This window comes from Aspergillus welwitschiae (assembly GCF_003344945.1).
Source record: "Aspergillus welwitschiae strain CBS 139.54b unplaced genomic scaffold BDQ94scaffold_2, whole genome shotgun sequence".
Lineage (NCBI taxonomy): Eukaryota > Fungi > Ascomycota > Eurotiomycetes > Eurotiales > Aspergillaceae > Aspergillus > Aspergillus welwitschiae.
In genome coordinates this window covers 1,443,694-1,469,189 of record NW_020798696.1, presented here as the reverse complement: position 1 = coordinate 1,469,189, position 25,496 = coordinate 1,443,694, and the positions used below count along the sequence as shown (strand labels likewise).

The 25,496-nt window shown below is 50.8% G+C and overlaps 10 protein-coding genes across 10 annotated transcripts; 9 read left to right on the top strand and 1 right to left on the bottom strand.

The window, feature by feature from the left end:
* Positions 1 to 339: 339 nt before the first annotated feature.
* Positions 340 to 1,640, top strand: BDQ94DRAFT_156588 (translation elongation factor 1 subunit beta; the record flags this gene model as incomplete). Its single annotated transcript, XM_026768641.1, has 4 exons — positions 340 to 379; positions 459 to 498; positions 759 to 1,126; positions 1,180 to 1,640. The coding sequence occupies 4 exons, from the start codon at positions 340 to 342 to the stop codon at positions 1,638 to 1,640; spliced, it is 909 nt and encodes a 302-aa protein (XP_026631847.1).
* Positions 1,641 to 2,027: 387 nt separating this feature from the next.
* On the top strand, positions 2,028 to 2,581 carry BDQ94DRAFT_165915 (membrane magnesium transporter family protein; the record flags this gene model as incomplete). Its single annotated transcript, XM_026770431.1, has 3 exons — positions 2,028 to 2,083; positions 2,197 to 2,446; positions 2,525 to 2,581. The coding sequence occupies 3 exons, from the start codon at positions 2,028 to 2,030 to the stop codon at positions 2,579 to 2,581; spliced, it is 363 nt and encodes a 120-aa protein (XP_026631846.1).
* Positions 2,582 to 4,968: 2,387 nt separating this feature from the next.
* BDQ94DRAFT_134710 (uncharacterized protein) lies at positions 4,969 to 6,046 on the top strand. Its single transcript, XM_026764520.1, has one exon. The coding sequence runs from the start codon at positions 5,015 to 5,017 to the stop codon at positions 5,531 to 5,533; it is 519 nt and encodes a 172-aa protein (XP_026631845.1). The 5' UTR covers positions 4,969 to 5,014; the 3' UTR covers positions 5,534 to 6,046.
* Positions 6,047 to 7,102: 1,056 nt separating this feature from the next.
* BDQ94DRAFT_134709 (putative GPI anchored protein) lies at positions 7,103 to 8,210 on the top strand. Its single transcript, XM_026764519.1, has 2 exons — positions 7,103 to 7,401; positions 7,465 to 8,210. The coding sequence occupies exons 1-2, from the start codon at positions 7,336 to 7,338 to the stop codon at positions 7,792 to 7,794; spliced, it is 396 nt and encodes a 131-aa protein (XP_026631844.1). The 5' UTR covers positions 7,103 to 7,335; the 3' UTR covers positions 7,795 to 8,210.
* Positions 8,211 to 8,398: 188 nt separating this feature from the next.
* BDQ94DRAFT_134708 (uncharacterized protein) lies at positions 8,399 to 8,980 on the top strand. The gene has a single exon (XM_026764518.1). The coding sequence runs from the start codon at positions 8,757 to 8,759 to the stop codon at positions 8,931 to 8,933; it is 177 nt and encodes a 58-aa protein (XP_026631843.1). The 5' UTR covers positions 8,399 to 8,756; the 3' UTR covers positions 8,934 to 8,980.
* Positions 8,981 to 9,569: 589 nt separating this feature from the next.
* BDQ94DRAFT_48265 (putative ubiquitin conjugating enzyme E2) lies at positions 9,570 to 11,474 on the top strand. The gene is made up of 3 exons (XM_026775879.1): positions 9,570 to 9,775; positions 9,859 to 10,188; positions 10,246 to 11,474. The coding sequence occupies exons 1-3, from the start codon at positions 9,773 to 9,775 to the stop codon at positions 11,263 to 11,265; spliced, it is 1,353 nt and encodes a 450-aa protein (XP_026631842.1). The 5' UTR covers positions 9,570 to 9,772; the 3' UTR covers positions 11,266 to 11,474.
* Positions 11,475 to 12,126: 652 nt separating this feature from the next.
* Positions 12,127 to 12,541, top strand: BDQ94DRAFT_48259 (uncharacterized protein). The gene has a single exon (XM_026775878.1). The coding sequence runs from the start codon at positions 12,170 to 12,172 to the stop codon at positions 12,398 to 12,400; it is 231 nt and encodes a 76-aa protein (XP_026631841.1). The 5' UTR covers positions 12,127 to 12,169; the 3' UTR covers positions 12,401 to 12,541.
* Positions 12,542 to 12,683: 142 nt separating this feature from the next.
* Positions 12,684 to 17,005, bottom strand: ssdA (mRNA-binding translational repressor SSD1; the record flags this gene model as incomplete). Its single annotated transcript, XM_026768640.1, has 4 exons — positions 12,684 to 12,723; positions 12,792 to 13,798; positions 13,862 to 16,836; positions 16,909 to 17,005. 4 exons carry the CDS (start codon positions 17,003 to 17,005, stop codon positions 12,684 to 12,686), a joined length of 4,119 nt encoding a protein of 1,372 aa, XP_026631840.1.
* A 3,579-nt stretch (positions 17,006 to 20,584) lies between these two features.
* On the top strand, positions 20,585 to 22,592 carry BDQ94DRAFT_48248 (putative RNA export mediator Gle1). The gene is made up of 2 exons (XM_026775877.1): positions 20,585 to 21,653; positions 21,724 to 22,592. The coding sequence occupies exons 1-2, from the start codon at positions 20,850 to 20,852 to the stop codon at positions 22,492 to 22,494; spliced, it is 1,575 nt and encodes a 524-aa protein (XP_026631839.1). The 5' UTR covers positions 20,585 to 20,849; the 3' UTR covers positions 22,495 to 22,592.
* Positions 22,593 to 23,554: 962 nt separating this feature from the next.
* On the top strand, positions 23,555 to 25,349 carry BDQ94DRAFT_134698 (F-box protein). The gene has a single exon (XM_026764517.1). The coding sequence runs from the start codon at positions 23,602 to 23,604 to the stop codon at positions 25,246 to 25,248; it is 1,647 nt and encodes a 548-aa protein (XP_026631838.1). The 5' UTR covers positions 23,555 to 23,601; the 3' UTR covers positions 25,249 to 25,349.
* The last annotated feature ends 147 nt before the right edge of the window (positions 25,350 to 25,496 follow it).

The window sequence follows — 25,496 nt, the reverse complement described above, 5'->3', positions numbered from 1 at the left end:
TTCAGTCGAGCTCCCGATATAGCTGGGGGGCACCTATATACCTCGCCGGGACAGGCGGCCAGCCGATTGCCTCTCAGGCGTCGCGAGGCTTCTCGAAGGCTCCACCGCACGGCGGACGGTGAGTGGCGGAAGCTCCCCCAAGAGGGCCAGCTAGCTCCGTCACCGTGGGGTCACATGACCGGCCGGAATGAGGGGCTCACTTGGTGCCGCCGAAAAATTTCACTACTCGGACCCTCCGCTGAAAAAATACTTCAGAACACCTTTCCCCTCCTATTTATTCCTCCTTTTCTTCTTCTTTTCTTCTACTCACCACACACATCCCCCAAACACACATTCACAATGGGTTTCACTGATCTCGCTTCCGAAGCCGGCCTCACCCGTATGTTCACATTTTCCCTCTCTTTTTTATCATTTCCCTTTCCAATCTGCTCTCAGCAGTAACTAATGGTACCCCTCAGTTGCCAACAACTACCTGGCTACCAGGAGCTACATTGTTGGGTAAGGCACACCTTTAGGGATCCTTCCCCCCCTCCCCCCTTAGCATTGGTGCCTTGTGAAAGATTCTTCCTTGTTTGCATGATGAAAAGAAATTGGTCCGTGTTTATGAGGCGGCTTAAGACCCCGCTGCAAGATTAAACACAATTGCGAGCAATCGCGTTTCTGATTACTTGGAAAAATTCTTCTTTGCTTTTTGTTTTCCGTCGTTCATGGATATAATCACTAGCGATGATGGTGGCATGAAGCTAACTGGAATATAGCGATGCTCCTTCCCAGGCCGATGTCGTGACCTTCAAGGCCTTCTCCGGTGCCCCTGACGCCGAGAAGTACCCCCACGCTGCTCGCTGGTACAAGAACATCGCCTCTTTCGAGGCTGAGCACGCCACTCTCCCCGGCGATGCCTCCAAGCCCTACACTGCCTACGGCCCTGAGTCCACTGAGCTGCCCACCAACCCCAAGGCTGCCAACGACGACGACGACATGGACCTCTTCGGCTCCGACGAGGAGGAGGAGGACCCCGAGGTCGTCAAGGAGCGTGAGGCTCGTCTTGCTGAGTACAGGAAGAAGAAGGAGGCCAAGCCCAAGCCCGTGGCCAAGTCTCTCGTGACTCTTGAGGTTAAGCCTTGGGGTATGTTCCATCTTCCATTTTTGGATCTTGTGTATGATTCTAACTCGCTACAGATGATGAGACCGACATTGAGACTATGGAGGCCAACGTCCGTGCCATTGAGATCGATGGTCTTGTCTGGGGTGCCTCCAAGTTTGTTGCCGTCGGTTACGGTATCAAGAAGCTCCAGATCAACCTTGTCGTTGAGGACGAGAAGGTCTCCCTTGATGAGCTCCAGGCTCAGATCGAGGAGGACGAGGACCACGTCCAGTCCACCGATGTTGTAAGTAAAGATGAACACCTAGGGAGTCGTGATAATGCTAATGAAACCCCAACAGGCTGCCATGCAGAAGCTGTAAGCGGAACGTTTAATGATGAAGATAAATGGCGTGATGATGGATTATTTGATGCTATCCCACGGAAATATACTGTCATGAACTTGAATAACCCAAGCCGACTGGGGACACCCCTCGGCATAACGAATACCAAAAACCAAAATAAATACCCAATTTCTACACTACTGGTGCACATGTAGCCGACATCATCGTAGATTGGTAGTTCCATCCCAACAAACCCTCACAAAATAATCACACCAAGTGGGATGAACTGAACAAATGAGGTGCTGCCCAATTCAATCAAACCTTGGTTGGGCCTCTGGCGGGGTGGGTGATCCGGACCTGAATTCCTTGCCAAGTGCAGAAAAGGTACCATTGGTCTACCGTAGAACCCAGTACGCAGATTACATACAGCTAGCTAACTACCAACTAGGTAAGCAAGCTACTGATAGACTCCAAGATCACCAGCGAGCCAATCTCGACCACGGGCCCCCCATCCAACACCAGGACCCTTCTTAATACTCATTCATTCCCGATCCCTCAGAATATCGCGAAAGAAAGGGAAAAAAAGAAGAAAGAGAAAAAAGATGGGATTCTTCTCTCGCATCATCACATTCTTCGGCCTCGTCCTGCTCGCCCATGCGTACGTTGGAACACCTACCCACCTACATCGATCCCTCCACACCACACCATATCAAAGCAAAATCACATTGAAGAAGAACTCCCCCAGCTAACAAAATACATATCAATATATAGAGGCTACTCCGCCCACGAACACACCCTCCTCTACAGCAACACATCAAGCACAGCAGGCACCGCCCTCCCGCTCGACATTGTCATCGAGGCCCTCGCATCACTAGTCCTCGTCTCGGCCGGGCTTGTCCTCGGCGCTGAAAAACTCAAGCCGATTAGTTGGAGTGAATGGGCGGGTCAGATTGAGCGTGAGGGTGGTGGTAGGAATCCGTATCTTAGGTTGGAGGAGCGGTATGGGTTTTGGGATGTTAGGGTGAGTTTTACCTCTCCATGATAGTATCTGTGGAATTGGGGTTGTGGGATAAGTGTGTGTATGCTGATGTGTTGGTAGGCTAAGAGAAAGGAGTTTGCGGATTGGATGAAGGGGGAGGTTCCTATTAAGGAATGAGTGTTGGAGGGGATTGGGTTGGTTGGTTGGTTGGTTGGTTGGGATATGGGTGTGGGATGGGTGTATTATATATGTACGTTTTGACTAACTGATTGATTGATGGGTTCGAAATGAAAAGATAGTTGATTGATACAATTGCTTGTGGTATTGGAGGTGTATATTGAAATGGGTGTTTATGGGTTTACAGGGCTTGATATCAAACCCTGTGCTTGTTTGGCTTGGTGACTTACTACTGAGTCTAGGTGTGGAATATCGGGATGGTATAAGGGCGAGCATGGTACAGTCAGTCATTGAGGCATCTATGGCTAAATGAATCGAGTTGTCGCAGAGCAGCGCTCGAAAGTGGCGGGGGCAGAGAAGATGTTGGAAATGAACAGGTTTAGGTCTACACAATACCTACCACGGACACGTCAATTTCCTTGATTGTGACGGCCAGGTTATCAGCCTCTACACTCTTACCTACCTGCGGGATTTCTCTACGCTTTGAGCAAGAAAGTGGGATAGCCCAGAAACGCTCCCTCAACACGGAATACCAAGCTGCAACGCGTATATCGTCATCAAATCCATCCATGACATCCAGCATATCCAACCCTGTCATATAGAATTCTTCAATAAGATTAACACGTTCTTCGCGTCCCCAGCTCCCGCGGACCATTATCCGCCATCTTGACTGGAATGTTGTCCATCCGTCGAACGGCCCGTTCTAGCCCCGGAATCCAAGATAAAGTGGCTGTGATGGGATGGAGTGAAATGATGTAGGCATTCATTCAGAAGATGCGCTGCACACGCGATGGCATGTAAGTCAAAATGTGTGTCAAGTAGTCGCGTACATGTCGACGCGTCCATCCATCGATCTTGTCATCCACATCGTCATCTCTTGAGCGTTGAGCATCGTCATCAATAATGAATTCGGGAATTATGTCCGGACTTGGATGTGGCAGAATTCTCCCCCTTCCGATTTATATAGTAGTTTGCGCGGGATGACGCGGCAGACCAATGGGGTAGGGTAATCGGTGTAGACAAACGTTGACAATTGATGTTGTGTTGATGCTGCTTGCTGGTAGGGTAAGTAGTTGTGCAGTCTGGTAGATGTGGACAAAGTAGGCATTGAGTAAAAGCAGTAAATAGTCTTCGGACTCGTGGTAGGCATCGCCGGCCTTCACTTTCTGATTTCAGTCAACCGTTCAGTTTTAGTCCTGCAGGTGACGAGAGCAAGGCCACGCAAGAGTCAGTAGATCATTGAATTGTAAGTCAGCGAATGATGTTCCGCATGCATTTTATAGTTAGGTCAATCATCCGTCGCAGTGGGAGGGTAAGTATCTGCTCATTCATAATGATTCTGGAAGTGGTGAGGCAATTCGGACCCCTCTTGCCTGACACACTCCAGTGCTCAATCTTGGACTTTCCATCCGGTTCTATTTAAGGCGCTGTGTCGCAAACTTTCAGCCCGTCTTGGCTTATACCAGATAATCGAGTCATTAAAGACGGGAAGTGAGAAACATGTCCAATAGGGGTCATTTTACTTGTTTTTTTAGCAGTTCGTAAACGAGGAGAGGTGGTGGGGTAAGTTGATGGTTTGATTAGTTGGGAAGAGAAACAAGCGCACGTCTAAAGCAAGACACGGAGAAAGGGCAGGAGGATAACAACACAACCACACATAAGGTCAGGCCTTCTGACTGGCCTGAATGTAAGACATATCACGGTGACATGGAGGGTAAACGTAGACCTCTACTCCGTACAGTGGTTTGTCTAGATCTAATATCCAACAGTGGTTAATGACGCATTATCTAATGGTCATGGAAGTAATAACGGAGATGGAGATGATGGATGTTCCAAGTGGGTATGAATACGAAGATCTATTAGTGGTCATCTATAGGTGCAAGTATGAGGATGACAAGTCCTTTCTAAATAGCATTTTGCTGGCTGGGCCTAGTTAGTAGTCTAGATGACGGGGGAAATTGGTGGGCAATAATAGTCAATAATGAGGGAAAGCAACGTAACCCAACCACCGCTTACAGCCTTACCCCGTAACCCCGAGAACGATAGGTCTCTTTTTGCTTCTTTTCCCCTGCCTTCACGGGGGAAGACAGACACTATTTAACGACGACAAAGAAAAGAAAACTCCGGGCCATGGACCCTGTTATGTAACGTGTATGTGAGTCTTCACCGAAAGGACATCACAGTTCAAAGGCTGGCGCCATCTACTTATTGATTGATTCTCATTATGGATAGTATTCATTCAGTGCCCAATTTGGTGGCGCCCCACCAATGGGAGGGTCTCAATCTCGACCGAAATAACGGGGGAGATGGAGATGGCGTCCGAGGGTTAAGATTGAGACAAGGGCGGGATAGAGAGAGGGGCTGGTGAGCATTGGCAGGGTTAGAGAGAGAAAGCCCGGTGGAATTCTTAGCCTCGCCTAGATAATATTGTAAATGAAGCCTTCCTTCTTTCTTAACCCTTGTGGCCTGCCATGCGTCATGTTCATCCCTGTACGAGGGAGGGAGGTAAGTAAAGTTGAGTCGAGGATGAATTCAGTGTTTATTATTGCCCAGTTGATAGGTATGGAGTACGTGTGCGAGGCACTTTTTCCCTTGCATCACGCGGGTGGTAATTCAGTAAAATGTCCGTATCCGACCCTCTTGAGAACCGGAGATTTAAGACCCCTGATACCGCAGTACCTTACGGTAGACTGGTCTGGCCTAGTGCCATGTCTTAAATGGAGGAGGGCCGGGGAAAAGAAAGAAAGAAAAGGAAGGAAGAAAAGGAAGGAAGAAAATAATAAGACAGAAAGGATTGATCGACACTTCCCAGGTCCATGCACACCTCGCATCGGTTGCATACGTACGCTTTGCTCATGTAGGAACAGGACAAGACAGCAACTGCCCTCTTGGCATCTTGCAGGTCAACCATACTATTTACCAACTAGTCTTGTGCCTCTTATTTATGGTTGATGTTAATTATTTTTCCGGATCGGCTGTACTCCGGAAGACGACCGAAAATGAATGAAAGGTGTGTAGAAGTGCTTAAAGGACGAGCCATGCAGGGGTCAAATCACGTTCTATTGTGCGGTGGTGCCGAAGGGCTCGTCATGATCTTACGTCAGGTATCGATTGTGAGGGTTGGGATGGATGGATGATGCGTCTTTTGATGGTTTGTTACGTGGACAAGCAGGATCTAGCAGTAATGGAGGCTTGTTATCGGTTAAGTATTGCCGTTGCTACAGTATCTTTACTACAAACCATCTCACCAACTTGTTTGTCGGTAAAACCCGTCAGCTGTTGTTGTTGTTGTTCTTCTTCGAAGTGGCGTGCCTGACGGCCATGGAAGGCTAGACTGGTCGGATGTACTGCCTCGTATGACAAGCTTTGAATGCGTGGCTGGGCAAGAACAGGACAGGATAGGACAAGGCATTCATGCGGTGGCAGGCATGCTTCGTGCGTTAAAACTTGAATAGTCTCTTTGCCTTTTTTTTTTTCTTCTCAATTTCTCAATTTGCCAATTGGGCTGGTCCATGCGGGCCGGTGGTGCGCATGCCAGAGCGGCCCTAAGGATGGGTGACTCCAGTAATCTAAAGATTTAGTGGGAAGGGTGAAGGCCCGCCCCTTCAGTGGTGCTGTGACTGTCTAACGTCTATTTTTCCCTCTATAGTTTTACTTGACTAGATATTTTGTACCATTTGCTCTCTTAAGTCTAGGCTTGAAACTTCTCAAACAGGGTTAGAATGAGAATCAGACACAGGAGATATCCCTTAATAGATATTTGATCAGTGGTCCATTAAACTCAAAAAACAGATGAACAAGAGGAATTGAGAGACTGGGCTTCTATTTTCCTTTGCGTTTCTCCCACCCCCATTAATTTCTCCTTTCCCGCTTTGGTCAAGGGCCAGATTGAACTCAGGTTGCATTCACATTATTCGAACCAACCGCGGTGGCTCCAGGCGTGTAGATCTATAGGACACGACCATCATTGGGCGGGGCGCCCGCAGCAGGAGTGGATCGCGGCAGCTGACGCTGTGTTCCGATGGCCTCCCCAAAAATAGCAAAAAAGAGTCAGAGGTATACGCAACCCTCTTGCGGAGGAGGCCATTCAGAATGCTGACTAACTGGACTAGTGGCCCGTCTTTGCCTGCAATTAGTCCGACTTGGGGCACTGGAGTTGCGCCATCTGATGATTGTTTACTCTCCAGTACGCCTTGGCACTGGTCTTTCCAGCATCGCCCTGCACGCTCGACGCTGGCTCGTCCCGCCCTCTCAGCCACGGGCAGCGACTCAGACTCATCCAGAAAATGCGAGACGCGGACCGAGCTGCTGATGCTGCCCTTCGCCCAGTGGATCCCTTTCCCTCCCATTGCCACTAGGAGTGTAGACGAGGAGGTTGTGAAAGGTGTGCAGACAGGGCTGATGGGGATTGCAGAGGGATGAATGGCACCTGTTGTCCTGCAATTGCTTTTTGTCTTAATTTTATTATTATTTTTTTATTCCTAATTTATAATTTTTTGGCTCGAATCCTCTCTTTCCACTCCCCTGCTTTACTCTATTTAAAGGATGCCCCTGCGCCTGTCAACCACTGCGTCCCTTTCCCTTCTTCCCCAACTGATATAAAGCATCCCCCACGGTCGTTTCACGAACCTCAACAACTTTCGCTTCACCTCTTCACCTCAAAGACACTCGCTAGTCTACCGATCGCCTCCGCACGATCCACTTCTTCAATTTACCACCGAGCACTCAGATCTCGATTATCACTCGCTAGCAAGATGCGTTCTTCCATCCTCCTCGTCGCTTTCTCGGCTCTGGCCGCTGCTCAGTCCTCCGTTGCTGTGGTAAGAATATTCTTTTGATAGTTGGTCCTCATGTCAGAGAACAACCTGCTAACATAACCCTAGCCCCAGGGTCAGCCCTCCGCTGCTGTCACCTCTTCCCCTGTGATCCCCACTCAGGGCTCTCTGCCTGCTGGTGCTTCCAGCGTCCTCATTGGATCTAGCGGTGTTCCCTCTTCCTTCGCGAAGTCGGCCAGCGCCTCTGCTTCCACTTCCACCAAGACCTCCACCAAGACCTCCAGCTCCGACTCTTCCACCTCCACCAGTGACTCTTCGTCCAAGAGCGGTTCCAGCTCCAGCTCCAGCACCTCTTCTGGCGCTGGTGTCCCCCTCGCTACCGCTGGCCCCGTCGGTCTTTCCGTCGTGGCTGGTGCTGCCCTCGCCGCTTTTCTGTAAATGAAGAGCGCAAGTGCTCTTCCTTGCCCTTAGATGGAGTCGAGTCTCGACCGTCACACACCCCACTCTGGTGGGGAACAGCAGATACCCATGGCGATCGAACCTTCCATCCACTCTAAGCCGCAAGAAAGAGGCGCTATGAAATCAAAGGGGATGGATGTTCTGCGGTTTTTCTTCTTCTGACATATGTAACATTGCTGGGAAGGCTTTTATTCTGTTTTGGATCTTCCTTTCAAAGGCTCACCGCGTGTTCACCAGAGATTCATAACTGCGGCGCACATAAGATTTCATTTCTCTAGTAATTTTTAATCGTTTAATGAGGACATGGTAAATACACACATTACACAGGGATTTCTGGAATGCCGAGACTGCCCCTTTCATTTCAAATCCAACCACTTGTAAGCCTGAAGTAGTGCGAGCTTAATTTGGAGGAACAGCAAGCAATCGACCTAGAACGTTAAACCCCAGATCCTGAGTCGGACATAGAGCGTCAATTATGGGACCTACCGTTCATGGCGAGGGCTTGAGCCTATCCACTAACCCCAGATCTAGGCATTGACAAGTCTTGCGCCACCCTGAAAGGAACTATCCTAAATGTCATTCCGAAACCAACCGTTATAGAGGCCTTTAAACGGCCGCGTTTCCGTATTGTAAGTCTCACGTGCTTTGTCATACTACTGCGCCCCCGAAGCATTCATTAGTCACTTCCTGGGCCTGATGTTTGACTCACGCTCAAGTTCAGTGACCTCTATTTCTGCTCCAATAGACCAACATGGCCTCGAAAGATGGACTTTCAGATGCCTAGAACCTATTATGCATTGCACGTAGTTGCTGGAACCAAGCCCTCAGGCCACCCAGCCACCTTGGTGCCTTGGTGTCTATCCCTTTCACCTTCGAAGCATTAGCTTATAGTGGAAGTCACGAATATGTAATCAGGTGAATAGTCCTGTGCTTCTATTACCATGAGACGGTCCAAAGATCGTTGTATACGGTTGTTTAGCTTAAAAAGGAACTATACCATAATGGCTTGCGAAGTTACATCACTCATAGTAGCTACAGATCAAACAAAGACGGGTGTATACTCTAGGTGTACTCTACCTGCCTTTCAAGATGTGAAAGGGGGAAGTGGAAGCATATAAAGAAAGTTCGAGCAAGCGGTTACTGTCACGGTATCAAGATATAGGGCTAGATTTGTGGTTATCTAGATTATCGAGCTCCTCAACATAGGAGATATAAGAGGGTAGGAAGGCCATGTAGGCGGCAGAGGATCTGGTGAAGCGCTTGGCTACGATGAATGCTTCAACAGGCACTGCATTACTGAAAGTGCTCCGGGGAGATGGTGCTGTATACGAGGTGATCGGAGCTATGTTTTTTTGCCCCTAGCTTCGGGTTCAAAACCGATCTTGCGTTCTCCTTCTTGCCTGTTAGCCTTGTTGGGCCAGATCCGCCAGTTTCCTTTATCTAACAGACAGGCTACAGTGGCAGTTTCCATCTGCTAAACACGCTGCTCAAATCTGCAGTCCTTTCTCGATGCTCCAGCATGGTGGTGAACAATACGTTATAACTATTTAACTAGTTAGTTAGTTATCGGGCGGCTATGCTGTAAGCAGCTCATTACATTTCCTAAAACGCGCAATTCAGACGCGAATACACGTGACTGATCCACGCGCGCTGTTTCCTTACCCGATGTGGACTAGTCGCCAGCGCTTCACCTCATCAAAACAAAGAACAACAAGCGGCCGTCGGGGGCAACGGATCGGGACCGAGCCATCATCATCCACCTTGCTGCGAATCATCTATCGTTCTGCCGAGCTCTCACGGTCCACAAAGGGATTCTCGTCCGTGTCACTCGCCTAGATCGACAGGGGCAGCTGGACGAACAGACCACGGCACAACAATTGGTTCCAAACGAACCTAACCTCTGCTAGCAACGCAACGCCTTCGGCCTCAAATTTGAGGTCGACGTCAATTAGCCAGTATGGTAAGTTACCTTGCTATTTGATGCCAATTGAGTTTTTCCCGGTTGAGCGACGATCGTCTGACATCCTCGTGTTTCCCCTACAGGTATCATCTCTACGACGTCTCGCAGCGGACCATGCAGCGTTGCACGAAGAACTTCCTCCCAACTATCTCTTTCCCTCCGACGATGCCTCTGCCGGGGACGACTTAACACAGCTCACCACTCTCCTGGCCGGGCCACAGGGTACACCATACTCGCAAGGCCTATGGCGATTGCATCTGAAGATGCCGGAGGACTACCCCAAGAGCCCACCAAAGGCAACATTCAGGACAAGGATATGGCATCCGAATGTGGAGGAATCGACGGGTGCGGTCTGCGTGGATACACTGAAGCGGGACTGGAAGCCCAACTTGACCTTGAAGGACGTTTTGATTGTATGTATCCCTACCATATGCAGTCGACGATTGCGGATCTTCATCTGACATGTTTAGACAATCTCTTGCCTCCTCATATATCCCAACCCAGACTCCGCACTGAATTCCGCAGCCGGCGCACTTCTCCAAGAGAACTACGATGCATTCGCCCGCCAAGCGAAACTAATGACCTCCATCCACGCTCCCGTTCCATCAGAGTTAGCGTCAGCAGTATCCGAGGCGAAAACAAGAGGCGAAGACGCCGACACAGTCATCCCCGAAGAGCAAATACCGTCCCGCTCACTACGACCACGGAAGGGAGCCAGAATCGCCTCAGTTACTATGAAAAAGCGAACTACTCGGAGAAGCGCTGAAGAGAGCTCAAGCTTACGAGCATATTCGCATCAGCCCAGCACACCTATTGAACAAGAAGCACAGCAACCAGAGGAACCTCATGACACCCTTACCCTTGATACGACCGTCTCCGACAGTGAATCAGAAACATCTACCAACGCCAGTAAAGAGAACGACCCTTCCCTATCTCCTTCCCCAGTCCGACTCGCACCACCTAGCATCCGCAAGAACGCTTTCGGGAAACGCCCCCTTTCCGTCCTAACCATGCCCATGGACGTGGACGATCCCTTCGCCATGGGCACAGAAGAAACAACAATAGACGGCATGTCCGCATCCGAGAAGAACATCGCAGCAAACCACCCTAGTGACCTCCCAGAACGCGGCCACTCCCCGCAGAGAAAGTCCCCGAAGCTGTCCGTACTCGACAAAGGCATCAACTCATCAGGCCGGATACGCGAAGATGTCCAGATCTTCGAAGACGATCCCGACCCTGCTGAGCTAGGCTTCATCAGGCGAGCCAGCGGTGACGGCAAGGAAAATCCCCGAGCCTTAGCCGGATTGAAAGATACCGACCCCGCCATCCGGACGTCTAATCCAAGCAATCCCCCCACGATCCTTGCCCCCTCAGCATCGAGATCCGTCTCCTCCGGCTCGGGCCTATCAAAACCAATCTTTGGATCACGCAAAGTCTCGTCGTCGAATGGCAAGAAAGCCAAACCTCGGATCGGCATTCGCAGACTCTAAGCTTAATAACCACCACCACTGTTACTTATACCCACGCCTGTATCTTCTGAATACCCTCTTTCTAATCTCTTCCCGCTACCTCACTACATATACCATACCACTACCACCGTTTAATACCCAAACGAACATAGCCACAACCACTCATGAACACAAATACTACGTGCATTACATTTCTTAACTGGATTCATTCAAGACAACCTCCAGTGTCATCACGTGCAACGAAAACAACTTCGATGAAGGAAATGGATACCTCCTTCTTTCTTCTATCACATTGATTAGATTACCAGGCATAGCTTCTTGCCCTTTTGCATATCCTCACGGCATGTACCGTACACTTCTTTGCTGCTTTCATAGGCATAGGCATAGCCATATTCAAACATAGCATGACCATACACCAAGGCCAACGATCGTGCATTGGATGGATCAGTACAATAAATACGTTACCAATCTTTTCCCTTTTGATCAATTCTTTCCTTGTTTAAACACTAGGTATGACCGGCTAGCTTATGATAAAATGAAAATAGAACAGATACTAGATTATCTTATCAATTTTCAACCTCACACGGTTATGTAGGTATTATTATGCTTGCCAATTGGTTAGCTTTAGGGTCTTTCAATGGTCATTCTCTTCTCTACTTCGGTGTATTGTGTCTGTCGATTAATTATGGATTTCCGTGGCATGCGGTTGTTACTTTGTATGCTATTGTTCACTAGTTGAGATCGATAGAGGACTTGGTGGCACACTCCGCATTGAGCACTCTTAGTTGATCGGAGCTGACATTAGCTATGTGGATCAATTACGATGCTAAGACGGTACTATTATGGTCTCATGCTTAGTTGGACTACATCGTATCACCTACTGGCCTGTGCCAAAAATGATCAAACAACTTGGTAGTAATGAGCTATGCAAATATCTAGGATGAATAGACAAATTTTCCGAGGCAACCCTCGCATCCGACTTCACCTCCGTGCAGTTGATAAAGAACCTCGTCTCATCATTCCACTCTCCGGTCTTCTGATCTTCTCTGCCACCAAATGGCTCGTGCCTAAATCCGAAAGCCTTGCTAGAAGACCGGTATACTCCACAATTGGTTATCTGGAGCTCCTCCTCCATGAGGCCATATCGCGGGACTAATTTGAAAACAACTCGGAACAAGAGATCCACCGTTTGGCTTGTAAGGCCTCCAGCAATTATAAGATAAAAAAGACAACACGCTAAGTCGATTAAAGCATACTTCTGCAGAGGAATGAGAGGTTGGCGACTATGCATGCGTGAACCAGTTGAGGCAGTGTTTGATAGAATCGAGCCGTGCGGTCACACCATCACACTACCACCCTGATGGTCCACCAAGCAAAGACCAAGATCTGTTTCGCAAACGTATAGAACACATCCGAAGAAGTGAATATTTCTGGCTCATCTACAACGCGTAGGGGTTGACAGAACGAATAGTGAGGCATCTGCAGGCACACGTTAGCTTTCAGCACGAATCATGATGAATCGCAACAAAAACGAAGACAGCACTTACGGGGGACTCTTGCTCAAGTCGGTCTTCAAGATGATAGGGACACGGGTCATCTCGGTGACATCCTGGATGTATTCTCCATCTTCTTCCCTGAGCTTGAACAGCCGCAGGTATTTCTCCTTGTTTGTCAGTTTAGCTTCAGGAGCATCGCCACTGAGCGTTGCGATCTTCGGGTCAGAACGCGTGCGGTGAGGCGCCTGCTGAAGATGGCCATTGCGAGTGGGCGAAGGTGGCATGCTTTGAGTCGAACGGTCGGCAGACGAATTCAGTGACACGCCTGCAGCCATCTCGGTGACTTCAGAAACATCATCGTCATCGTCGTCAAACAGAGCATTGACGTCGTCATGGGACATGGTGCCGGTATCCGTCTGTCTCCGCATAGCTTCTTCGCGCTCCCGGGCACGTTCTCTGGCAGCTTCTGCTTCACGTGCTGCAGCTGCAGCTTGTGCCGCACGAGAGTTCGCAGGCTTGGGCCGCTCATCCTCAGGAACATAAGCCGAGGACGGCACGCCCTTCTCCCAGTAGAGCTCCAGCACACGTGTGTCCTTGCGATACTCAGCCTTCTTCAAGGGCAGTTGATCGCAGTGGACCCGCTTTTCGAAGCCGTACTCTGGGATCAGAACGTCGAAGGCGGACTCGTATACACAGATCACAATACCCTCGCTAATGAGGTCACCACCAACTTCCTGTCGCTCCTTGTCCATGCTTCTGCATGCTTCGATGTGAACGCTCTGTTCTTGAGCATTGTGGGCGGAATCCTTCTTGTTGTTGCAGAGGTCGGCGGTCTTGGTCAATGACTCCAAGTCATCGGAGAATTCAACCACACCATCAGACAGGACGGCTTCCAGCTGGCGATGAACGACAATGTCTGCGTAGCGGCGGAAAGGATTGGTGAAATGAGTGTACACTGGCAGGTTCAAAGTGTAATGCTGACGCTGATCATCCTGTACACTGCCGGCCACATAGTACTTCGCACGTTGCATAGCCTTGTGCAGAATAGTCTCCATACCCTGCACTTATTGTTAGCAGACCGAAACAATAGCTTTATTTTGTGATATGAGAACAAAACTGACCTTACGCAAGTCATCATCCTGAACTTGGCAGAGACTGCTCTGCAAAGTTCCACTGCTGGTCGCATCCAGACCGTAGCCAAGCTTGTTCATCCGCTCAACAAAGAGGTGGAGACGACGAGGGTTTGGCGACATCTGGCGACGCAGGAAGGCCTTGTCAGGCAAGGCAGTGACCAATTTGCGAGCTACTAGGAAGTTGGCCTTGTAGCTAAGCTCTTCCACAAGCTCCCGGACAGGGGAAGAGTGGAAGATGTTGTGCTCAACGGGCACATTTTCGTCATCCAGCTGATACAGCAGACGAAGAGGAGGAATACGAGAGACCCGGTTGCCGAGCCTTGCTTCTCTGAACTTTGACGTGACAGCGTACAACGCTTTGAGAGTGTCGGCAGTGATGCCAGGGACCGCGAGGGCAGAGGTGCCCTGAATTGCGGCATCGACCTCATCATAGCTCAGTCGACCGGAGCTCTTGATGATCGACTTACCGATCCAGACATCATCGTCGATAGCACCCGTCTCGGGGTCAGCTTTGAACGTAACGCTAACCGTGAAGCGGTCTTCGCCGGGGAGCAAAGCGCAAAGCTCATTGGAGACACGCGTGGGTAGCATGTTCACGAGGCGGTTCATGAGATAGACAGCAGTTCCCCGCTTCTTGGCCTCACGGTCAACCAGGGAGTTGGCTTTGACAAAGTGGGCAATGTCAGTGACGTGAATACCAACTTCCACCTTTCCATCGGCAAGAGGCTTGATATGGAAGGCATTGTCAAGTTCCTTGGTACCGCTGGGGTTGACGGTGAAAGTAGTTTCCTGACGAAAATCGCGACGAGTGGCCAGGACAGCCTCGTTCTCATTGGAAACGGACCAGTCATCCCATCCAATGCTCTTGAGCACGGCATCGGAGAACTCATCAGAACCGAAGTTGTTGTCTCGAAGAAGGGCTTCAGTCTCCACCTTCAGGTCGCCCATCTCTCCAAGCTGCTCGACAAGAGTACCAAAGGGGTGCAGGGAAGTGATTGGCCACCGCTTGATGCATGCAACGAAGATGCGGTTGGCGTACTCTTGGTGCTTCTCAACGAAATCCCGAGGAGCCTGCTCTGTTGGGATAGCAATCAAAGGAACACGCTTGTCAGTAGGCTTGAACCACACGATCTTAGGCTTGTCCTGCTGGCGTTCCTGTTGTTGACGGCCGTGGCCACCATCTCTGGCCAGCCGCTCGGCCTCCTGCTTCTCCTTCGTCGCCTGGCTACTGGGACGGAGGAGACCAAGTGTTCCCGAGAACATCTGCCCCGCAATGCGCTCGATAACAGCCACGATGTGGCCCGCATACAGTGGCTTCTGCTCGTCACTGATTTCGTCTTCTTCAACCAAGAGAAGGCTCTGACCTTCGACTTCGACATCGTCGTTCTTCTTCTGGGTGGGCCGCTGGCGAAGACTGCCACGGCGACGGATGCTACCATCCGGTCCGACCTCCTGACGGTCTCCGTTGGTGCCAGAGTCAGACCGAGACAGCTTGTCACCCCCAGCACTGCTGCCGGCACGAGCTTCCGTAATATCCTTGCGCTTCTTCTTCTCCTCCTTCTCTTTCTTCTGCGACCACACTTCGTCCACATCCAGCAGCTCAACGGCAACAAAGTCACCCTCAAGGGCACGGTTACGATCTTTGCTACCACAGATGAAAATATCTGCGTCCAGGTCTGGAGTGGTTACGTAGGCATCGGAACGGTTCTTCTTGTTCACGCGCAGAATACCAGCAACCAATTGGCCATTGCTCAGCAGCGCAGGCAGGTTTGCCTGGGGCAAGTAAGGAGTGAAGAGGGTCTTGCGCTGCTGCTGCTGCTGCTGTTGCTGCTGCTGGGCAGACAGCTGTGGCGGGGCATGTTGACTAGCTTGAAGACCAAGACCTTGGCCGTTCAGCTGTCCATTCTGCTGCAGGGCTTGAAGCTGTGCAAGCTGGAGAGGGTTGAGTTGCTGACCACCGCCAAACATCTGTGGTGGGGCCATGACCACCTGGCCTTGGGGCAGCTGAATGAGCTGGGGCTGTTGCGGGTACTGGAAAGATCCAATCGAGCCAATGGACTGGTTCATTGATGCACGGGCACGGTGGCCAGGCTGGAAACCTCCGCTCTGTTGACCGAAGCTCTTGGGCTGATCCTGGCCCTGATTTTGATTGTTGGGCTGCCGCCAATTACCATCAAAGTTTCTGGACGAAGACCGTGCGTGACCCGGTTGGCTGCCGCGACGCTGATTCTCGCCTTCGCTAGCTTGAGGGAATTGGAAGCCGCCAGCACCGCGACCAGACAAAGAACCGCGGTTTCCACCCACAGCCATGGATTGGCTGCGACCATGACCACCCGCCCGAATGTTACCGGCTCGGTGAAGGCCCAAGCCTTGTGGGGTCTGTGAGGTAGGGGTTGACTTATCGTCAGCGCCCGGAGTGGTATCAGAGTCGCCAGGGGTACTGGGTGCGGGGAACTGGAAGCCGGAGGCCGTCCGCTTCTGCTGGGCCAGTTCCGCGGCCTTCTTGGCTTCAGGAAGCGCAAGCGAGTGACGCCGCTGGTGGCCACCACCGGGAGGACCGCCTCGTCCGCGCCCATGGCCGCCGTTCTCATTCTTGGGTTGGTGACCCTGTTGCTGCTGGCTGTAGTCGGTATAACCCGAAGCTCCCGAGGACGGGGCGGGAGGGGGACCCATGCCGAGACCGGGCAGGGCAGACTGATTGCGCCGGTGCGAGTGTTGGGTTGAGGTGTTCATCGGCACGCCAAGCTGCTGTTGAGCGATTTGTGGGAATTGGAATGCATTCAACTGAGGGGAAACGCCTCCCATGGAAGCACCACCTTGAAGAGAAGGCGAGAATGCCGAAACCTGACCAAGCTGTTGTGGTTGTAACAATCCCATGTTGACGTACTGCTGATGTGTAGCTGCAATTTGCTGCTGTTGCTGTTGAAGAAGCTCAATCTGTTGCTGAATAGCGAGTTGCTCCACTGTTCCCACCATCGTCAGTAATCGATTCACAGAAGATATGTTACACAGATATGGGGCCGGCATTCACTTACTCATGAGAGGGGTCAATTCAGACGGGCTTCTTCTGTGGGCGATATGGAGCTTGCGCCCCGCGGGGCCGGGAACCCCGGATTGACCCTGCTGATCCATCTTTTCAGACGTAAGATCGACGGGTATTAGGTATACAGGCAAGTGTATGGGATCAAAAAGGTCCGCTTCGGAGGGAGTAGAGAATGTTGGAAATGACGGAAGTCACACTCGTCGTGGGTTGCGATTTAGGAAGGCCGATCGGAGGCAGTCTGAAACAACGAGAGGTGTACTTGCAGTATACTGAGGGAGAACGATCGGTCAGTAAGGGTGAAAAGGACAAGAAGCAAGTAGCGAGGGGTCAAGAACGAAAAGGAAGATAAGGGAGGGGGGTTCAAGACATCGTGGGGGTGGCTACGGGAAGAGAGCGGGAGGGGAATGTTGTGGGCAAGGGAAGCTGCGATTTACCCCATACAACAAGTGACATCAACCAAGGTACAAATTGGAAGGAAGCGAGGCAAATGGCGGGGAGGCAATAGGGAGGGACCCAGGATCAGGAGACCCACGAAGATTGGGGATGGGAAGGTATGTATCTTCAATTGCTCTTACCTCTTTCTTTAGTAAAAACGATCGTCCAGCTCAGGAAGGGATTTGAAGATAATCTGGTCGGACTTCTTCTTTGGCACGGGGAGTGGGAAAATCCCCGTTTATATGGCGAAAGACAGCGGTGACCGAAGGTAAGTCTCACAGGAATGGGGGATAAGGAACCCCAAGTCAAGGAAGCCAAAGCAATATATTCAAACAGAAAGCAAAATTGCGATAAAAGGACACCGGAGGGAGGATCTGGCGACAGTCTCCGGGAGACAGCAGAGACCGAAAGAGAGGATGAAGCTCGACGAATCGGGGGGGAAGCTGAGGTTTAGGAGGGAAGAGGGAGGAGGAGGGGGGGAAGCACCGAGTACTAAGCGGATGGGAGCTGTCGGTCGTCCCCAACTGCCATTCGTCAAGCGACCACCGGCGGAGAATCCCCAAGCTTCAAGTCAAAGGAGGGACCTTTCGATTCCCTTCCGCAATTTTTTTTTCGGGTGGAATTTCTCGAGAGGTATAGACAGAATAATTTTTTTGGTTCGACTTTATTTGCAAATTTTCCAACGATGGGGTGGGCTTTTTGTGGCCGAAGTGGGATTTGATGGTACGGAAGAGAACGGAGTCTCCTCAGTAGCAGAAAAGGGGGGGCAACTCAGTCCTGAATTGAAAAAAAAGGCTTATTGAGTTGGCGCTTAATTCTGAAAAAAACGGGAAGGAGAACACAAGAATAGTTTCTCCCACCAGAGAATTACTGATACGATTCTCTTGGACGTGGTAGTTCCAAAAAGGACACACCAAGGCAAAGCGATATCTGACAGAGAGAGAATGACAGATAAGCCAAGTGATAGAGACAAGGAGGCGTGATCGTCGACCTGAAGGAATGATCAGGAGCGATGAGAGGAAAGAGGGAGGGGGGAGTTAGAGAGAAAGATTAATCCAAAGGAGAGGGATGGTGAAGAAAGAAGAAGAGATAAGGGAAGAGGGGAGGGGAAGGAAGAAGGAAGAAAGAGGATGAGGTGAAGGTAAAGAGGAAGAGGAAGAGGAGGAGGGAGAGAGAGAGAGAGACAAGAGACAGAAGTTGAGTTAGTCTACTATTAGTAGCAGCAGCAGCAGCAGTGAGAGTGGTGAGCAGCAGTGCAGCAAGCATCCAGTAGTAACTAGCTTGTAGCAGGGTAATAATACTTACTCAGTCCCAGAAAAGTAAAATAAAAAACAATACCTAATATAATACTCACAATTAATAGGCCCAAAGCAAAATGGACATTCAGCCAATACGAAGACGAGTACAACAATAATATAGCAGCAACCTACCTAGTAGTAAACTACTAACTAGAGATGTGGGGAGAGAAGCAGAAGAACATCAGGGAAAAAACCGCACAAAATTTCAGACCGACTAAGATAAATGCCGCTTGAAAGGTGTCCCCCGGCTATTGCATCGCTACAGTACATATTACCCAAATCTGACCTGATCATTCACATCGCCTATGAATGACACACTTCCCGTCCCAGGGGAGCTTCAAGGCGAAAAGCAATCCGAGGGAATGGTCCATTAAACTTGTCACTAAACCAAACTTACCATACTTGGAGACCAACAGGGTCTGGCTCGGGGGAATTTCATTGCAGCTTGGCTCCCAGCCTGTCAGTCCGACTGCAAGACCTTCCCTCAATAGGCTTTGTCTCACATTTATCAATCCGACGCTTACTGTAAGCAGTTTCCAGATGTACGGAAGAAGCAACTGATCTGGGTATGTCCTCACCTTGGTGAATGAAGATCACCCCTCAATTCTTTCGGCATTGTCAATGACGAACTGCGTGGTCAACGGCTGGCTGGAAGATCAACTCCGGAGAAAGGTAGAAGGCGGTAAGATGCCGTGGAGCTCTCGACGACCACTAACTACTAGCTAACTAACTTACTATGTTGGTGTACGATCGATGTATGGAAACTTTCTGCTATGCGATCCCCACCCGGCCTGCCTATTGGCGTTCGAAGGCAACCTGCATGCTATTCTAAGTATGTCGTGGCTCCAAAAAGTCCATAGTCGATCCGGGAAGCAAGTGCACAACATCTACTATATGCAGGAAGCTGGCACTGGTGGCAATGGAGATAGCAGCAGATACTGGCTCTGTTGGTGCAGGGTATGATACGTACGTATGCAAATGGTATCGATACCCTCCCTGATGATGCGACCGGTCCAATAGTGGCCCGCTATTGGATCCACGGCCGGCTTTTGGCGGGGCTCTTGTCGAGACCGTGTATCAAAGGGTGGCCGAAAAGCTATTGGGGTGTGAGAGACAGATTAATACGGAGTCGTTGAGGGCCAAGTTTAAGGAGAACTGACATGTCGGTCAGTAATGGGAAAATAGATAAAAAGAGTTAAGCGATGTCTCAGATGGTCCTGTCCAAGCCTGTCCTGTCATGAGTGTGGTGATGGAAAGATAATTGATGATGACGATGTTGATGATGCAAAATAAGGGCTGTCCGGGTCTCCAGGCTTTCCCCTCCGACCGAGGAACGGGTGACCGAGCGATCCATGTTTAGCTGGTCGATTTGGTGCAGTAGCTGCCCCCCCGTTGTATCGTAAATGTGGTAAGCGCTGCTTCTCTCCGGCCCATTGGGGGGTTCGGCGTGAAGGCGCCTAGTTGTTCAGGCCACAACCGTAGCTACAGCTTTCCGAATGACTAAGCCCCGGCCGCCGTGTTCTTCCCGCAAACACGTTCGGGCTCCGTTTTGAAGATCGCATACCAGCCATCGTCTCCAGATAGGCTCCTCTTAGTCCAATCCCTCGCTGCCGCACCCGACGGTTTCCTTTTTTGTTTGATCACGCTCCCTAGGGTCTTTTTTATCTAGCCAGTGCTTCTTGGAGTCTGCGAGCTTGTATTGCCGCATTTATCCTAATTCTTTTCCACTGTGAACGAGTACGGAATTCCCATGCAACCATTTCCCTTGCGTGTGAAGCGCGGAATTGCTGAACTAGCCTTCTCTCAACCCTGCAGAGCCAGCACAGACAACGATCATTCTACGTGACTCAAACTCGATTTACCTTTTCTTCCCCTGCGACGGGATGCGACATTAGCTTGCCGCCAGCTACACTCACGATACTCGCTCTCAATCGTATGCGAAATAGGATATGGTTACATCCACTTCGACTCTCAACAACTCGTGAAGTCAATCCCTCGGCTACAATTGGCAACCATAAGCCATATTACCTCTGATCATCTCAATGCGAATGATGGTCTGTAGGAAGAATTAAGTTGCTTTTGGAGATTCCTCAAACCTCGGCGGCAAAGACTGCCATTTTCCAGCCCGAAAACGTCACTCTTTCGTGCTGTGACGATATCATCATTCCCTCAACAGATCTCTCTTTTCTGAACAATCACAATGGGACACATGAGCTACCCCTCCCAAATGGATAGCCCCTCCAGGCAACTTGTCCTGGATTTAGCGCGGGACCTTGAACAGTTACGCATGCACAACACCGAGTTGAAGAAGGTCAAAGCCTACGAACGCCGATCCTTCTATGAGAACCTTGACCGAATTGATAGCGAACTTGAGGCCCAGCACAATGCGGCCCTTGACAAGGCTGCCGCTCTGCATGATCGGGTGCTCGTGGAGGCCGAAGAGACGTTGCGCGCACACCAACGAGCGGTAGAGGAGGAGCTCCGTCGGAGAGAGGAAGAAGCACGGAAAGAGGCGGAGCGCATAGAACGAGAGAAGGCAGAGAAGCTACGCCGAGAGCAGGAGGAGGCTGCACGGCGTGAGGCTGAGCGCAGAGCAGCCGAGGAGGCGAAGAAGAAGGCAGAGGAAGAGGCGGAGAGGAAGAAGAAGGCGGCGCAGGAAGAACAGGAGCGGAAAGAACGAGAGCGACTAGAGGAAGAGAAACGCAAGCGTCAGGAAGAGACACAAAAGGCAGAGCAGGAGGCGTCCCAACGCCAAGCGGAAGCCGCGCAAAAGGCACAGGCGGAGCGACAGCGACAGGTCGGAGGCGCTCGTCTTACGGAGGAAGAAATCAAGGTCCAGGCCCGCTACGTGGAATTGCACCAACATCTCAAGAAATTCCGGCAGTACTTGAAGAATGAAGGGAAAACAAACGCCATTGTCAAACAAAACATGGGCGATATGCGGCGAACGATTAAGAAATGCGTTGGACAACTACGTGAAGGCAAGGGAGCCAACAAAACCCAGGTAAGTGTCTTGCTGTGCTTCCCAAGGAATAGAAGAAGGCAGCGAGCTAACCTCGTCAACTGGCAAACAGCTTCAAGAGATTCGCGCGACGCTTGAGAAAGCCGCCTCGATTGCTGAACCGTCAGTGGATGTTCGCCAATTCATCGCTTTCCCGCCCGAGAATATTGCCAATTCCGATGACAACAAGGTGCCTGCCCTTTTGATCTACGCCCTGAACATCTTCTCCAAGTGTATGATCTCTTCCCTCATTACGGAGGCGTCCATCAACCTGGGCCATGCGGAGCCGGTCGGGATCGTCGCAGCCCAGATATTCTCCGCCGATGCCTTCATCTACAAGGGCTGCCACATGGTGGACATTCTATTGGCCAAGTACCGTGTTGTTTGCCCAGCGCTGTGGGGATTCCATGGCAATGAGAAGACCGAGGGTGGCCGACGTGCCCTGGGTTGGTGGCGCGAAGGACCGGACGGGCCGTACATCAGCGAACAGGCCCACGCCGACCGAATGACAGCTCTGGGTGCGGGTTATGCGGCCTTGACCCTGCGCAATTTTGGCAAAACCGCGCGCAAGAACCCTTTCCCCAACACCATGTTTTGGTATACCATGCATAAAATCCTGAATATCCCGCCGGCAGAGATCCAGGATACTCATGTCACCCTGCTTTCGGCAATGCTGAAATCGTCAGCCGAAAGAATTGTTGGTTTCTTCGGGCATATCGGACTGGCGCTGATGAGGAAGGCTATAGTCGAACTACCCGACAGCCTGCCCCGGCAGAGTATGAGCGTTAACCAACTCAAGCTCCTCAAGGATCTGTATAAACGGGAGAAGAACATTTTGCTCTGAGCCGGTGGTTCACCAGAAGGTCTATTTTGGGTTTGCGTTAGGTCCAAGTTTGCCTCCGGCTTTATTCCGTTTTAGCAAGGATGGGTGGCTCCACACCAGCTGTCAGGCTTCCAGATGATGAAAGGCCGTTGCCGCACATCACATTCCCGGCATGGTATGACAGGCTTCTGACGCCGACCGAGCATTTTCCGGTGTCATGAGCACTAGGCTGATTTGGAGCCTAAGTAATGAAGGTGATGACGCCGTTAACAATGCTGGCGCCAGTAGGCAGTTGACGCCCACCGTATCGAGTACGTTGTACTGCGCGGTGGGGAATTCCTCATTCTCCACTCAAAGCTTTGGGGATCTTTAGATCATTCCGCTCGGTGCATTCTACCACTATATTGTACATTACTTGTCACCGGCCCTACAGAAAGGGCCTGCTCTAGGTATACGAGAATTAAGCGGAAAGATTAGATATCTGAATGTGACACAGGTGTCCACTCGAGTTATCCGCAGGTTGAAAAGAAGTTGGAAAAAAAGAGAAGTCTACAGATCAATCAGGATATTCATCCGGTGCAACCGGTACCTTTTCTTTTCTTTGCGGGAGAACCACCGCCGAGAATCATCCGATGGAAGACCGGCATCGCATCACGCCACTGATGCGATGCATCCAGGGCTGCTCTCCGTCATTGCCGGCCCATTAAGGTTGTTCGAGAGCAAGGAATCCTTAGCATTCCATCTCGGTTTCCAGGATCCGCTCGGCCCGTCTCAACCTATGGGGCTATTGCCGAGTCTATAATTGGCTTTCTCGCATGCCGTCTCTTGACACAAGCGGTATACACCACCCAGCGCATCCACCAAAATGGGGCGCTACTTTGCACCAGTAATTGCTTCTCTCGTCGACTGACATTTGTTGACGTTACACACTGATGACCCTCACAGCCCCTGGATGTCGATCCACGCCTTTCCGTGTGACCGGCCCTGGGCCTGGTCTGCCAGGAACATGACTTGTCGTCACTCATTCATCTTTCGTATAAAACCGACCTCCCACTAGCCTCCTAGCAATATACAGTCTCCTACCCTCAGACAATCATCACCTGATGAACATATGAGTAGCCATACACAATGCCTGCAATCAACTCATCCATGGCTGCGAACCTCCCAATCGAGCTCATCCTCTGTATCCTCGATCATGTCGATATCGAGACGTACGTCGCTGCCCGCTCAGCATGTTGCTCATGGCGCAAAGCAGCGTCAATGTCGTCTACCATCCGGAACGCTTTGACCGAACTCCCCGTGCCGATACCACCACGTGCCGATGCTCTTACAACCGAAGAATGGAACGCATACTTCTGCCAAATTGCTTGCCTGAACCTACTAGGCCACCGGACCCACATCGACAAAACAGCCTCCAGACGTGCCCTACCTGAAGACTGCACCCCTACCACAATTCTAGCGACATCTCAAGATGGTCTAAAAATGGCAACCCTGAAAGGCGCACGCGCAACTATCTTCACCCGCTCAAACAAGCAGTCCTCCTGGGAATACACCCTAGCCTCAACACTCTACCCCCTCTGGACCTCCGTATACCGTGCCCTAATGGACGGAGGCGGCACAGGCAGCGGCATGGCGCTCAACCCGCGCTACGGCAAACGCTGCATTGCCATCTCCTCACAAGGCCACCTCATCGCCGTCGGCCTAGGCAAGACCCTCCAAATTTACAGCCTCTCCGCGGACGAAGACAACGGCATTTCCTCCCCAGCAGAATACTCCCTTGACCAGCACGACGTCATCCACGCAGCCTCCCCGAGCGCAGGCTACGAAGAAACCGACGGAGTCATCGATTCCCTCGAATTCACCGACGACGACACTCTCCTCCGTGTCGCAATCAATCAAGACACAACAGCCTTTCAACCGAATCGCGTCCGCTACCTGGGTAATCCCTCCGCCCTAAAATATTCCCCCCATCACAATAACCCAACACACCTCCAATACTGGCGCGAAAACATCCACCACATCCACCTCGACTCCGCCTCCATGGCCGTGACACTAGGCGCAGGCGAAGAGAAAGTCGTATTTCGAGGCCTGCGCCTTCTTCCTTCTTCTTACAAACCGACCACAACAACACCTCAGATCTCATCGCTACCACACTCATCATCGCACTACTTCACCGCATCCCTCCAATCTGGCCCCACAGCCGCTTACTGTATCGGCCACATCGCTATCTCCTCCTCCCCTCCCACATCTCAACAAGTATCCATCACCCGCCTCCTACCTTCTCGCCAGCACCACACCCTTCCTCCCTCCAACACCGATCTCAAAACAACACCTCCGTCCTCTCAAACCGCGACAACAATCCCCCGCTGGAACCCCCTCAACCTCCCCATCGCATCATCCACAACCCCTATCCTCTCCATCTCCCAGGACAATAAGCTCCTAGTCATTTACGAACCTGACTCTTCTTCCCAGGGGGGAGGTGGAGGGGGGATATACGTGTACTGCATTGAGGAGTGCGAATCCGTGTATACCAACCATACCAGCGATAAGATTGATGATTCTGCTATGAACACAGACCAGCAAGAGAAACATCATTCTTATCCTTGTCCTCCGTCGGAGGAGAGGATCCCGCCTTGGTCGTTCTTATTGGATAATGTATCTGTGGATGTGGATGTGGATGAGCTGAGAGTTGATAAGGTCGTTAGGGATGGTAGCGGGTATTACGAGGTGATGGCGTTAGCGGGGAAGGATGTTTTGGAGTGGAGGATTCATTAATCACTTTTCTCTGGTTATGTACTTTACTGTGTCTATTTTGAGAAATCAGGAGTTGGGCGGGATTATGTATCATGCATGCATGCATGCATGCATGCATGTATCCTTTCTAGAAACTGTTGTGTATGTCTTTGAGAAGAAACCAATGGAATAGAAGAGAATATATTAGACATGTCCAATTAAGAAGTGAATAGAATAGAAAGGGTATCTACATGATACACCGCTGGCTTGAATAGTAGCCAACAGCAAGG

Excerpts from the sequence above, each read along its gene's own strand:
- BDQ94DRAFT_134710 (XM_026764520.1), top strand. The coding sequence starts at position 5,015 with ATGAAGCCTTCCTTCTTTCTTAACCCTTGTGGCCTGCCATGCGTCATG.
- BDQ94DRAFT_134709 (XM_026764519.1), top strand. The coding sequence starts at position 7,336 with ATGCGTTCTTCCATCCTCCTCGTCGCTTTCTCGGCTCTGGCCGCTGCT. Across the intron at positions 7,402-7,464 it reads CTCAGTCCTCCGTTGCTGTG|CCCCAGGGTCAGCCCTCCGC; the intron begins GTAAGAATATTC and ends ACATAACCCTAG.
- BDQ94DRAFT_134708 (XM_026764518.1), top strand. The coding sequence starts at position 8,757 with ATGAGACGGTCCAAAGATCGTTGTATACGGTTGTTTAGCTTAAAAAGG.
- BDQ94DRAFT_48265 (XM_026775879.1), top strand. Across the intron at positions 10,189-10,245 it reads CCTTGAAGGACGTTTTGATT|ACAATCTCTTGCCTCCTCAT; the intron begins GTATGTATCCCT and ends TGACATGTTTAG.
- BDQ94DRAFT_48259 (XM_026775878.1), top strand. The coding sequence starts at position 12,170 with ATGCAAATATCTAGGATGAATAGACAAATTTTCCGAGGCAACCCTCGC.
- BDQ94DRAFT_48248 (XM_026775877.1), top strand. The coding sequence starts at position 20,850 with ATGGGACACATGAGCTACCCCTCCCAAATGGATAGCCCCTCCAGGCAA. Across the intron at positions 21,654-21,723 it reads AGGGAGCCAACAAAACCCAG|CTTCAAGAGATTCGCGCGAC; the intron begins GTAAGTGTCTTG and ends ACTGGCAAACAG.
- BDQ94DRAFT_134698 (XM_026764517.1), top strand. The coding sequence starts at position 23,602 with ATGCCTGCAATCAACTCATCCATGGCTGCGAACCTCCCAATCGAGCTC.